At 40.5% G+C, this 12,092-nt stretch overlaps 1 protein-coding gene and 1 long non-coding RNA gene across 5 annotated transcripts in view; one reads left to right on the top strand and one right to left on the bottom strand.

Annotated features, from left to right (window-relative positions):
* The window catches only part of LOC142391332 (uncharacterized), a 397,679-nt gene that overhangs the window by 20,357 nt on the left and 365,230 nt on the right, over nucleotides 1-12,092 (top strand). The window lies entirely within an intron of this gene.
* The window catches only part of dmd (dystrophin), a 215,905-nt gene that overhangs the window by 13,132 nt on the left and 190,681 nt on the right, over nucleotides 1-12,092 (bottom strand). For all 4 annotated transcript variants that reach the window (XM_075477434.1, XM_075477432.1, XM_075477435.1 and 1 more), the window contains 5 exons: nucleotides 9,993-10,150; nucleotides 8,428-8,594; nucleotides 5,414-5,525; nucleotides 2,807-2,943; nucleotides 1,169-1,207 (listed from right to left, as the gene is read on the bottom strand). In XM_075477434.1, coding sequence (XP_075333549.1) covers nucleotides 1,169-1,207; nucleotides 2,807-2,943; nucleotides 5,414-5,525; nucleotides 8,428-8,594; nucleotides 9,993-10,150 — 613 coding nt within the window. The remainder of the gene's footprint in view (nucleotides 1-1,168; nucleotides 1,208-2,806; nucleotides 2,944-5,413; nucleotides 5,526-8,427; nucleotides 8,595-9,992; nucleotides 10,151-12,092) is intronic.

Below are 12,092 nucleotides of genomic sequence, written 5' to 3'. Positions count from 1 at the left end.
GTATCCCTGGCCTGGCGTTAGTTATGGTACTTGTTGAGCCTTTTTTCCTGTCCTCTCAACCCCTAACTGGTTGAGGCTGCCCTTCCCGAATTAAAATAGAGTTTTGCTCTCCTTTGTTACATCAAGAATGCTCGGGACGCAGGACTGAACAGAAGTATGGATGGGATCTGTTGGTTTCCTTTGCTAGGAAACTTTCCTTTTGGCATTATTTCTGCCAATTATTTGTGCCTTTGTGGCAGATTGAACTGTGTTCTTTTTTCCATTTTGCCTCAGTTATCCTTTTTTGTTGCTTTTTTTCCCCCTCTAGTTGTGACTTTACAAGGTTAATGACGGTCTCCTAATTATTTTCGGCATTCAGAATTGACTTCCTGTTACATGACTTGCCAGGTACGGCACTGCGGGCAATTTTTCACATTTCACAAATTGCCATGCATTGCTTGGCCTATATCAAAATTTGAAGTTCTAAACATCAAATTGTTTAGAAACAGAAAACAGATCTGACGGTCGCAGAAATTTCTACCCCATAAGTCTGTGACAATAGTATACATTAAGCTGCACTTCCAACTTTGGCATAGTGGTAAAATTTCGATTTGATCCAACTGAACGGCAGCTATTAGATGGATTCGGGCTAACGATAACATAGCTAAGTCCCTGCCTTTACTACTGCTGCTAGGGAATTTAGTTTCTCCAGTGTGTTCAAGGCTTTCCAGTTGGTATTGTTGGAAATTAAAGTGCTCCTATCTTTTCATAAATGTACATCTGCCCCACAGCTTTGTACAAAAGAGCATATACTTGACAGTTACATGCATACTTGCAAACATTCCCTGTTTTTTAGCTTGTGAGGGAAATAAAGCCTGAGAGAGTCAGAGTACTGGCAGACCAGTGATTCTAAGGTATGTATTTTGCTGTGACGTGCCACGTGTTCCAACCTGACTTTGCCTTAAAACAACACCCACAGCACAAACCCTAAGCTTAAGTGCTTGCAGTGCTCATAGTGTTCAAGTTGAGTTTTAATGTCATAATCAGAATATTCATCAGAAGAGTCAGGAGTGCTCTTGATTTTGAGTAAGGAGCAGCAAGGAACCGTGAGAAGGTGAATTGGGTGGAGACAGGAGGAAAAACATGTTTATAGGACAATCTGTGTGTGTGTGTTTGCAAGTGTACTCACGCATGGTCTACAGGCCAGAAGTTTATCAGAGTGACAGGACTGTAAAAAGAAAGCAAATAAGAAAAATAGAGATGATGATACAGGAAGTTGGAGGACATCACAAACCTTCAGCCTTCAATAATCCCTCATACCATTAATCTATTAGATGGATTTTTCTAATAGCGTCTTATTTAGACTTCTGTTATCAACGTTTCTTTTAAATGATCATCTAGATTGTGGGGAAAAAACGGTGAGTTGATAACATATTCCGTTTGAGCCATGTCTTTGCATGCGTCTTTACATGTGTGACTGCTGCAGGTAACACTTGAAAGTGATATGTACAGTATATGATGCTACTAAATCCAACCCAGTAAAATCTTTCTTTTGCCAAATGTAACAGTACAGCACCATAAGGATAATCCACACAAAATGCAGACATGTTCCATTGCATTGGTAACGAGTGTAAATGTCTTCTTCACAATAGACTACACAGCATGTTAGGCACTAAACCAACAAGCTCACCACTCAAAAGTTGTAATTAAGACACAGTGACTCCCTTGTGTTTGATACTCTTAAAAAAGACTCGCACACAGCCTGGTGGCTGAGGTGCAAAGACCAGCAAGACTGTGTCTTTGCCTCCATTTGTGTCAATAACAGTACCACTTGCCTATGAGGTTTTATTCAGCAAATTTTAGTATTGCACATGAAGATAGTGCAGGTACTGATGACATAATAATATAATTACGGTGGAAATTAATTGAATCTGCTCATTCATTTACCGAGTTACCTGCCAATACATGCATAATCGCACCGAAAGCAAAAACACTAAAAAAATAGTGTCCAAAACCACCATGATTTGCTCAAATCTGGCCAGAGATGACATGAAACCTATGATGTGTGTGATGGCCTGTGAGCAGCCTCAGTTTTGTTTGTTTCAAGGCACTGAGAGCTCTGAACGACATGTAGTGCTGAAAAGGGCAAAAAGCCTGAAACTGCGTTTTGGTCAATTTGACTGCAAAAGCTAGTTCTTTGAGAATCCCAAACTTATCTACACGTTGTGCTGGAAAGATGTTATTTTGCAGGGACTCGCTGCGAAGATGAGTAGGCTCGCCACAACATGTACAGGTCCAACAGACGTAATTCCTTTGAGAAGCTCAAGTAAAAATCTACCAAACAATACTTAAATTCCTCCAGGGGCACGTTGAGGCATGTTCTAAGCAATTTGATGCACAAATTGGTGCCGGGTCAGTGTCTATAGACACACACATGGCTCTGTTGGACTGCGTTATCTGCAGTGGAAATGGTTGTGGCTCCCCGTCTGACATTTTTCCAATTCTGAAGTCGACTTCAATTTGAGGACGCCGAGTGTCTTCGCACTGCAAATCTTTTGATTGATTTTTGACCGTGCATCGGCTTTCCGGTGTCATCGTATAAAGTTAATGTGTCCACCGCTTATACCGATACTATACTTTAACAGAAAATAAGCAGTTTTAATCGAACATGTTTATTTGTTGGGTGTTAATCAAATGAGCAATCAAACACCAGGAAATATTCGTCTGACTGTGTGTCCTCTGATTCGAGTATTGGTGCACAATAAAACATTGTTTGTTTTTTTCTGATTGTTCTTGTTTTGTGAATGTGTATGTGCATGAGGCCCACGTTTCCATGTTGTCTCCTTCTAGGATGGTCTGGACAGGTAGATATCCCATGCGTGGATGTTTAGCGAAGTAGCGCTTGGTCCTGAACTTGTTCTTCAGCACCTTGGCAAAATCTCTGACATCCTCCCCCGACGTAGTCTGGAGAGATGGACACAATTTTTTTTTATTTTTATTCACTTCATTCAAATTGGAAACACACCTTTTATACTACTTAATTTCAAGCTCATCTGACTTTATTCGTAGATCCCGTTAGTGAAGGTTATGCCTTCATAAACAATGTTTTCCAGTAAGTGTCCCGCAGGTGTCCTTGTAGTGGACTTTTAAAATGGTCATGCTTACTTTAACTGGTTTGGAGCAAATGAACTAGCCTGCAAATATTTTAAGTGTCTAAAACAAAACCACAATGAAAATAAGCACCAGTCACCTTTGCAATATATGTTGTTGAGAGAACTTTGCCTTTGCACCCTTAATCGAATGCTGAAGAACACATAAGTTCTAAAGGTGATGTGATTGGCCGATCAAATGCCGATTGGTTGAAGATAAGTTAACGTTAATGAAACTGGGTAACGTTGACAACTGATTTCGTAACAAAGAGGATGAGGCGGCAGGCACCATAATTAGCAATGATGCACAAGCAAAAAAACAACGACAGCTGCACCGGGCAATCTTCCTTCTCAGTGGTAAGTTTCACTCCATCACAGAGATCTTTGTTCTTTTGAATTCTATCATTTCCAAAAGCACAGCAAATCGAAAGGACCAACAACAGCATCAACACAACCAAGAGCAGCCGCCCACAGCTCTGCTTGTTTTACATATTTCCGATACTGTTGCCGAGTGACAGCATAACACCTCATCCTGACTGAAAGCGAGCGAGCGAAACTGACGCGATACGACGAGGAAATTTCGCGAGGGTGTCCTGATATGCAGCGTGACGATTTTGTCGGGAGTGATTCTATTGGTTCAGAAAGTACTCACTTGAGTCACCGAGTTCTCTGGCAATTACCACCCATGTGGTACGGGTGTTTGGTGTCATCAGCTCCTCCTCGTCCATTATTCCCTGAGTGATGCTGAACTGTTGCTAACTCGCTTGTCAACAGGAAGCAGCGTGTTCATTTCAACCAATAAGAAGTGTTAAGGGGCGGGACGCCGCCGCGAAATGTCGTCCAGATAGAGGCAGCGTGGGCGATTTTATAAGGGGTCGGCGTCGTCGCTGGACGGAGCGACATCGCTCGCGGCATGTCAGGACAGGCCGATTGAAAAGTACGCATTCTAATCACTTTTTAATCAATCGCTCACTCGCTCGCTCGTGTTCAGTCAGGATGAGCTGTAATGCAATAACACGTAGATGTTCATTTGAGAGTCACCAATGGAGAAATGTTTAAGAAAACAACAAAATTAATACAATTCTCAAAAAAATAAAATAAAATACTGCAAACGAATAGTTTCCCTTTGGGATAAATAGAATATTTCTCATTTCATTTAATCTCATTTATCATTTGCACTACGGTATTGCTTTCAGATTCTTGCTTTCGTTCTTGACAATCTTAAGAAAATTAAAGGAAGATGTGCTTGATTAGAAAAAAAAAAATCTAAATTTGCAACATGACAAAAGCATTTGTTTTTATGCACATTTTGCACAAGTATTGACCTTCCACCCTAAAGAGAGAATGCCATTGATTTAAGATGGAAACACCTTTTCCAAATGTGTTCTGACAAAGTGGATAGTTACCTCACTTTACTGATTGAGCCGTTTAGTGAAAACTAGTTAAGTAAAATGTTACTGCGGAGGCCTCTCTCCATTTATCTGCCATGTGTAAACAGTGTAAATAGTTTTGCTTATTTTCATCTTGTTGTTTGTTTGTTTGTTTCCTCTTTGTTATGTAGACCATACTGCCGACTTCTGGCTACATTACATGATATGTGCATTCACCCCAAACCAGTGAAACATAACCAAACAAAACCCATTCTATTCAACAAAATGCAATACTTTTTAAAAAACATTTTCAATTGCAATTCCTATGCAGCTAATTGGAACGAAAATAGTTTCAATTTATTCTCACCACTGCAAAGAAATAACATATCAGGCAATTTCCACGGCGTAAACAGGGGAAATTAACAGTCTGATTATACGGCTGGCTGCTAACCAGCAGTGCGTTGCATGTGATTTGTTGAACTGTTGCATCATGACTGCATGTGCACACTTACACGACCGACCTTTTTGCTGCAGTGTTTCTGTAGTGCAACTATGGTTGTTGTTACCAAAGGTTTGTTGTTACTAAAATAAAGTCAATATGACAACCAAGAAAGGTTCTAGCTGCACACCACTGCTAAGGACCACTTCCCTGATGCTTGCGCTCATGCATGAAAATAATCACAACACCAAAACACGAGATGGTGCATGCCAGCAGCGTGGCTCAAGTCAAGGCTGAGACACGTCACAAAGCTGGTCTGGAAGCTCTAATCTGTTAATATGGGAGTTGAAATGAAAATCACGATGTTCCGCACATGGCGAAGCCAGTTTAAGTCTGGCATCTTAAAATTCACATCTTCCCCTTTCATTTACATTTTATCTAAACATTACAGGTCAAGGACGTCTATTTTCTCTTACCGGAGTGCAGTACTCAACCATGGGGTATTGCATCTTGTGTCCCTTGGCAACACGACCAGAGAAGAAGCAGCTCTGACAAATGTCATAGTTGAAATGTTTCAGGCTCCGATACCTGGTGAAAGTCAGAGACAGAGAGAGAGAATAATTAATTGGGGAGGAAGGGTTTGGAAAGCAAAGGAATAAGGAGAACAAGAGGAAGAAAAAGATTTAACAAAAAACAGAGTGGATAAAATAAGAGACACAAATGAGGATCAATTAATGAAGAAGATTTGTGTTTTTCTTTTTCAGCAGAGGAAGTCTTTTAACCAAAGGCCTAATTGAGATTTAATTTGAAGTTCTGGATTATTTAAATATGTCTCTGCTCTTTCCATGCAAGGCCCACCAAAACACCTCGAAAACAACAAAAGGAAGAACAAGCAGACAGACGCAAACATTAAAACAGTTCGTTGGGTCTCATCATTATTCAAATTGATGTGTTAGAATAGAATTCATACAAATTGATTTAATTTCCCCTTTGGATATGATGGGGAAGTTCTGGTGTGAGCTAAAGAGAATCTGTCTGACCTCCATTTAAATAGAATGAACGGTACTGATGATATAAAATGTATCTGATTACAGCTGTGCTGGGGACAGAAGGCTTTTGTAATCAGGGCCACACTGATGCTCTTTATCTTTGTCTATCATACACCAGGATAGTCTTGAAATGTTTGCAAAGGTATAAAAGATGTCCGATTTATTCATTCAGGGAAGCTTCCCCGTTATAGAACTGACGATCGCATTCTGTGACGCAGAATGTCAAATAAAAAGAAACTTGCTGATTCACTTATTACATAAAACTCGAAAGAAAGTATTTTTTAATTTAATTTAATTCAATTTTTTAGAACTACAACTGTATTTTTGTCATTTAATGCATATCATCATTCAAAGGTGTAAGTGAGCGGTTTTTGCTGTTCATGCAGTGGCATTTGATTAGGGTGACAAATTGCTTCAGACAACTACTCTGGTGACAGAGAATAATCTGATTGATCCTACGGGTGGAGCTAATGTGTTTCCAGATCCATAGAATGTAATGAGCAAGTCCGCACAGCACTTCAAGTGATGACACATTGAAAAACAACTTGTATTATTCTAGCCCATCTTGTTTTTTTCACTTTTAAACTGACTATCGCGAAATTATGATTTATGCTAGCATGGCTAAAATGTCAAATTTATTTTCCTGATAAAACTTGTAGAAGACGCCAGCTCATGTGAGGTTGAGCCATTCCTTACTTTTGCTGCTATGCATCTAGGTTGGGGTTACAAAGACTCTAAAATTGACCCCAGGAAAGAGTGTGAGCGAGCATGGTTCTTTGTCTTGTTTTTCTCTGTGTGGCCCTGTGATGGACTGGCAACCTGTCCAGGATGTACCCTGCTTCTCGCCCAATGACAGCTGGGCTAGGCTCCAGCCCCTTGTGACCCTGAGTTGGATTGAGTGGGTATAGAAAATAGATGGATGGATGGGTTTGCTGGAAGCATGCCCTGACTGGGAATCGAACCACTGATCTTATGTATTAAGGGCAGCAAAAATAACACATCAGTGACTATGTACATTTGTAATCTTAACTGATTCACTCTACACATAAAGCGTTTGATATCATATAATAATTCAATCTAAAATGCATCAGTAGCCTACACTAGCTGAAAACATCACTATCCGAACACTTGAAATACCTGTTCATGGTAAAAAAAATTAACCATGTTCTAGATAAGGGGGGTGCTTGTTGAACAGTATCTTGGATCAAAAATTTCTGATTGATGTCAAATGTCCTCTGATCTGAAGAGTGCAGACCCTTCCTTTCACAGAGAGGAATTGCTCCTTGTTTTGTGACACTCTTGTCATTCCATACCTACCACATGAGCCATGGCCCCACCCGTGTTTACTGTCACACAGTATGACGATTTTTAACCAGTAGGGCTGTGGGCAATGGCACAATGGACTTCATTTAAGTCTGACTGAAACTGATTACATTTATTTGTATCTGATAAACAAGCCACCACTTTTTTTAAATGGCCACTCACAAAAGATTCAAGTTGGTTAGATAGAACAGATAGTCTAGAGCAGAGATACTCATTGCGCGGCTCGCGAACCACATGTGGCTCCTCAAGCTCTAATTGGTGGCTCGCACTCGCATAGTACTTTATAACAATATGGTAACAATAACAATATTTTTTGTCAAATAACACACAAATACTGCACAGTATCAAGTATTTTTTATTAAATATTAATTAAGGCTTTATGGTGTTTCCTAAAGGGGGCACACTGTTAAACCTGGCAACGCAGCCCGCTTAAACCACCTCACACCTGACCGCAGTGCACGCTAGCTCCTTTAGCCAGCGCGAGATACAGGCACAATGGATCGGTTCTTAATTAAAAAAAAGGGCAAAAACCAGCACAAAAACCAAACAAAAATCAGCATGAAGACGCCAGAGAGGGGACGAGCAGGCAAACGTCGGGTGTACCGCGAGATGCAGGCGCAATGGATCGGTTTTTGATTAAAAAAGGGCAAAAACCAGCACAAAAACCATGCTCATCCTGAATGTCTCACTATGATTACAACAACAAACTACAAATACAACATGAAGAAAGTCGAGCACATGCACGCCAGCTTTCGCTCATCCCAGTATTAAGGTAAATGTGGTCTGAATTGAAAATGTATTGGCTGTGTTGTTTCCTTTTTTTGTGGGATGTTTTATATGTAGAAATGCATAGTTGCAAAAGGGGACTTTAGTATGTTGTTGTAAAAGTGGCCCTTCCCTTGATTTTGCTGCCAATGTGGCTCTTGTGAAAAAATAGTGAGTATCACTGCTCTAGAGCTACGTAGACACAGACTTGTGCCAAATTAATAAAACAACTTTTTAAATGTAACAAAAATAGATGTAGATGAACGAAACTATGCCCCGTGCAGATCCTGGGTGCAACAAATGGAAAACTGACAAAAAATAAACAAATAAATGATGTCTGACGATCTACTGACCTAAAGCCAATGATGGGGCACTCTTTGCAGATGTTGCACTTTGCTTGGTGCTTGGCAGTTTCAGCTGCTGCAACCCGATGCAGGACAGGTAACCACACCATAGACTGAGGCTCCAGGCGCATCCAGTCCAGAAACATGGCGGCCTCAAGCTCAGGTTTGTTGTTGGCCTAAGAAAGAAGAATTCATCAAAGAGGGCAAGCCCTACATAAAGGCAAATTGAAAGAATGAAATTGACCTTTAATAATGAAAATGATTCTTAGAAAGTTGAAAATTGAGCATGCATTGACAGAGACTATACATATACAGTATATCAGTCAATGCATGGATAGAAATAAAAATACCTATGGTACATCAGTATTATATACATACACTCCAGGCATACTGCCACTGGTATAATAAACAAGAAATATCTTTTTTGCTGATCTGAGATCTCCAAATTTTATTTGTCAAACAGCTAGAAATTTTTTTTTTATTTTTACTTCAAGAAAGTTGAGTGACACACATTGTGAAGCAAGTAAAATGTTGTTTTAAAGAAGTCTAACTCAGGATGAAAGGCGAATCTTATCTTTTTTTTTTTAACACCAAACGTAGTGTAAATAGATGGGTTGCTTATACAGAGGTGCACCTTCTAGATACAGATGATTAAATTATCTCCCCCTGGCAGTCGTAGCCTCTTCAGCCAAAGGTCTGTATGTTACAATACTATGAAAGGATGATATTACACTTCATCCAGCTTTCCAATATACTGTACTTAGGTTGGTTTATTATCTTTGATTAAAAATCAAATATCAGCCCCACAGAGTGGTCTGAGAGTAAACTCCCCACTGTTTGGCCCCTGCAATCACCAGTTCTTAACAAAATCAGTAAGTTTTGGTTACTTTTTTCACATCAAGAAAGAAAGCTGCTTCAGCCATCATCTCTGACAGAACTGTAATAGGTTCGGCTGGAGGACTTGATTTAAACCCTCCAAGCAACTGTCAAAAGTCATAAGATTGTATCTCTCAGTCTTCTGAACAGTTTACTGCCGGATGCTGTGTTGCCAGAATAATTTCTGCTGGTAACTCTGGTGTTTTTTAAAATATTTTATAATGCAAAACCATGGCAACAGGAAAAGTCGTCTGCATTTCAAAGCAGCTGACTGAGCTTTTCAAAGCCCAAGCAATGCCTAGAATAAGACCCCAAATAAAGAGGAGTTAAAGAAGAGATGTCTAGCATGCAGACCAGGAACAAAACAGAAAAAAGGAGGAAGTTTAAACCACTTCTTTCCTTAAGCATCACAGGAAGTCTGAGATCGCCAGCAGACAGAATGGAAGAGTTTGGAACCCCTTATGGGCAACTCATGGCACAGAAAAAGGCACAACACCATGGAGACGACTGTGGAAAGCATCTACTGATCTGGACAATGATAAGCTACCGGATAACTGACAGTGGGGAAATGGGAGGGCACAATACCACAGAAAACCACTGCATTAAATGTAGACGTGCACTCATAATCAGACCTGGAAGTAAAGTTACTATTCCTTCAACAGACAAAAAAATAAAATCCTTTTGCGCATGTGACGTACAAACTGGAAGCAGCTGCGGACAGAGGGCTCGATGTTGGAGCCGCCAAAGGATGCGACCTCGCCAAGCTGCCGAGGAATCTGGATGGAATCGTAGAGGAGAAGACCTAAGCGGCGCTGGTCACAGAAGCCCGTTGCGCTGGCGACCTGCCGGAACAAAACTGGAGAAAGAGAGGGAACGGGGAAAGGAAAGAACACATCAATAATGAAGGCCAAAAAGGTGAGATAAGCAGAGGAATTGGTGAAAAACTATCTCTAGTTTGTTGGTTTGTCAGGTGATTTTTGGTTACATTTTCAAATGGAGACGATGTACTTTGTTATCGTGATTATGAAGACAAAAGAGACTAATGCAAGAGCCAAAGCTCTCATTGTGGGATGGTCTGGTAGAGGGTCAAATTTGGGACAGAGTTTTTTTTAAAAACTTTGTTAACAATATTTTTTAAAAGCACCTCAACTATTTCTCTCTAAATATCGCTTGTTGAGGAATTCAGGATCTTTGAGTTAAGAATTGACGCTCGCTGCAAATGTTCGCTGAAAATAAGTAAATAGTGAGCGTACGTTTGTGTGCTGAACGTTCTACGCTGCATAGCTTGCTTCTTTTATTTTCAGTATGGACTGCGACTGGCATCCAGAATACTTGTGATGTGATCTTCAGTGTCTAACTCTTCACAGACATCAGCCTAAACCAGAAAACAAAGTGCAACCTTTTATTTTTAAACAGGATTTTAGTTGGAGGAGGAAGAAGCAGAGCGAGTAGCAGCATAGCATTGTTTGTTCGCATCTGACATCTGTACGTATCTAAAAGAACTCAGATGCACCTTTGAAGTAGAGACTGACTGAGAAATCAGTTTTACAAAATATCAAAATATGTAGTATTCAAGGCAAATTCCAAATCATTTGCCAAACACTCAATGAAACTTTGAAAATGTTACTTTTGCATGGAGACTCCACATATGAATTCAAAGAAGTGTCAAGCAAATTACGTTAAAATCCTTCGCGAGACCACCGTACTTTAAAGCACAGTAGCTCCATATTATCCTAAGGAAAAGTAGCCATATAGCTAATTGGTGTATCAATAAATGTTTACATTAACTATTTGGATTCTCAACTTAAACTTACTTACGTATTATGCAGGAGTTTGCTCATCTTACATACAGCAAATAGAAAAACAGCTGCAAGCAGCTGTATGCGGGACCGAGATGTGCGCACGTTGGGCATGCGCTGGACACCGTAACCGCGCAGCTCTGCCCACACACACACGATACCCTCTGCGTATATACGAGCACATACCAACCCCAATGCGGAGGGGTTTTTGAAAATTTCTAGGGGGCGCCACTGAGCCATTTTGCTCCACCCACACATGATACCCTTTACATACGTATGAGGTTGACAGGGTGGACGTGCGTGCCAAGTTTCATGACTTTGTGATGATGATAAGGCTTTCAAATCACAAACGCCATCAAACGATTTTCACCGCCTGGCCACACCCACACCGTTCTTAAGTTTGGAAAATTTTTTCCAATGAATTTTCCCACCCATGTCTTAAGTTTGAAGCTTGTAGCATTAGATCTGTAGGACGAGTTCGATCATATGCAAGGCGTGGAATCGGGCAAAAATGGCACCAAAACGCACTTTCCATCCAAAATGGCCGCCTTCCTGTGGACGTGGGACCATGGCGACATGAGACTTTTTTGTGTGTCTAGGCATGATGAATGAGTGTACCGAATTTCGTTGTCCCACACGAAACTAACCCCATTGCGGGGACCATTTTTAAGCATCGTAGGAAGCGCTACAGAGTCAATTAGTGACTCCCAAAAATATAAAGTTTAGATTCTTTCATGTCGTCGACTGGCAGGTGGTGCTTGCAAAATTTCAAGAGTTTTCAAGCACATTTTGCAAAGAATCGGACGGAAGATGGAGGAATAGTAATAAACCTTACAGATACAATAGGGTCCTAGCAGTTTCACTGCTGGGTCCCTAATAATGCACCACGTTTGGTGAACATACACGCAGTGAGCTACAGTGAAAGCTCACTTTTCTGCCATGGCTGTCATTTATTCCTTTCCCTTCGTCTCAGGGAACTCCTATATCTAAGAAGATGAA

Source organism: Odontesthes bonariensis, chromosome 11, assembly GCF_027942865.1.
Source record: "Odontesthes bonariensis isolate fOdoBon6 chromosome 11, fOdoBon6.hap1, whole genome shotgun sequence".
Classification (NCBI taxonomy): domain Eukaryota; kingdom Metazoa; phylum Chordata; class Actinopteri; order Atheriniformes; family Atherinopsidae; genus Odontesthes; species Odontesthes bonariensis.
Note: the sequence above shows the minus strand (reverse complement) of the source record. Positions and strands in the feature narration are given on the sequence as shown.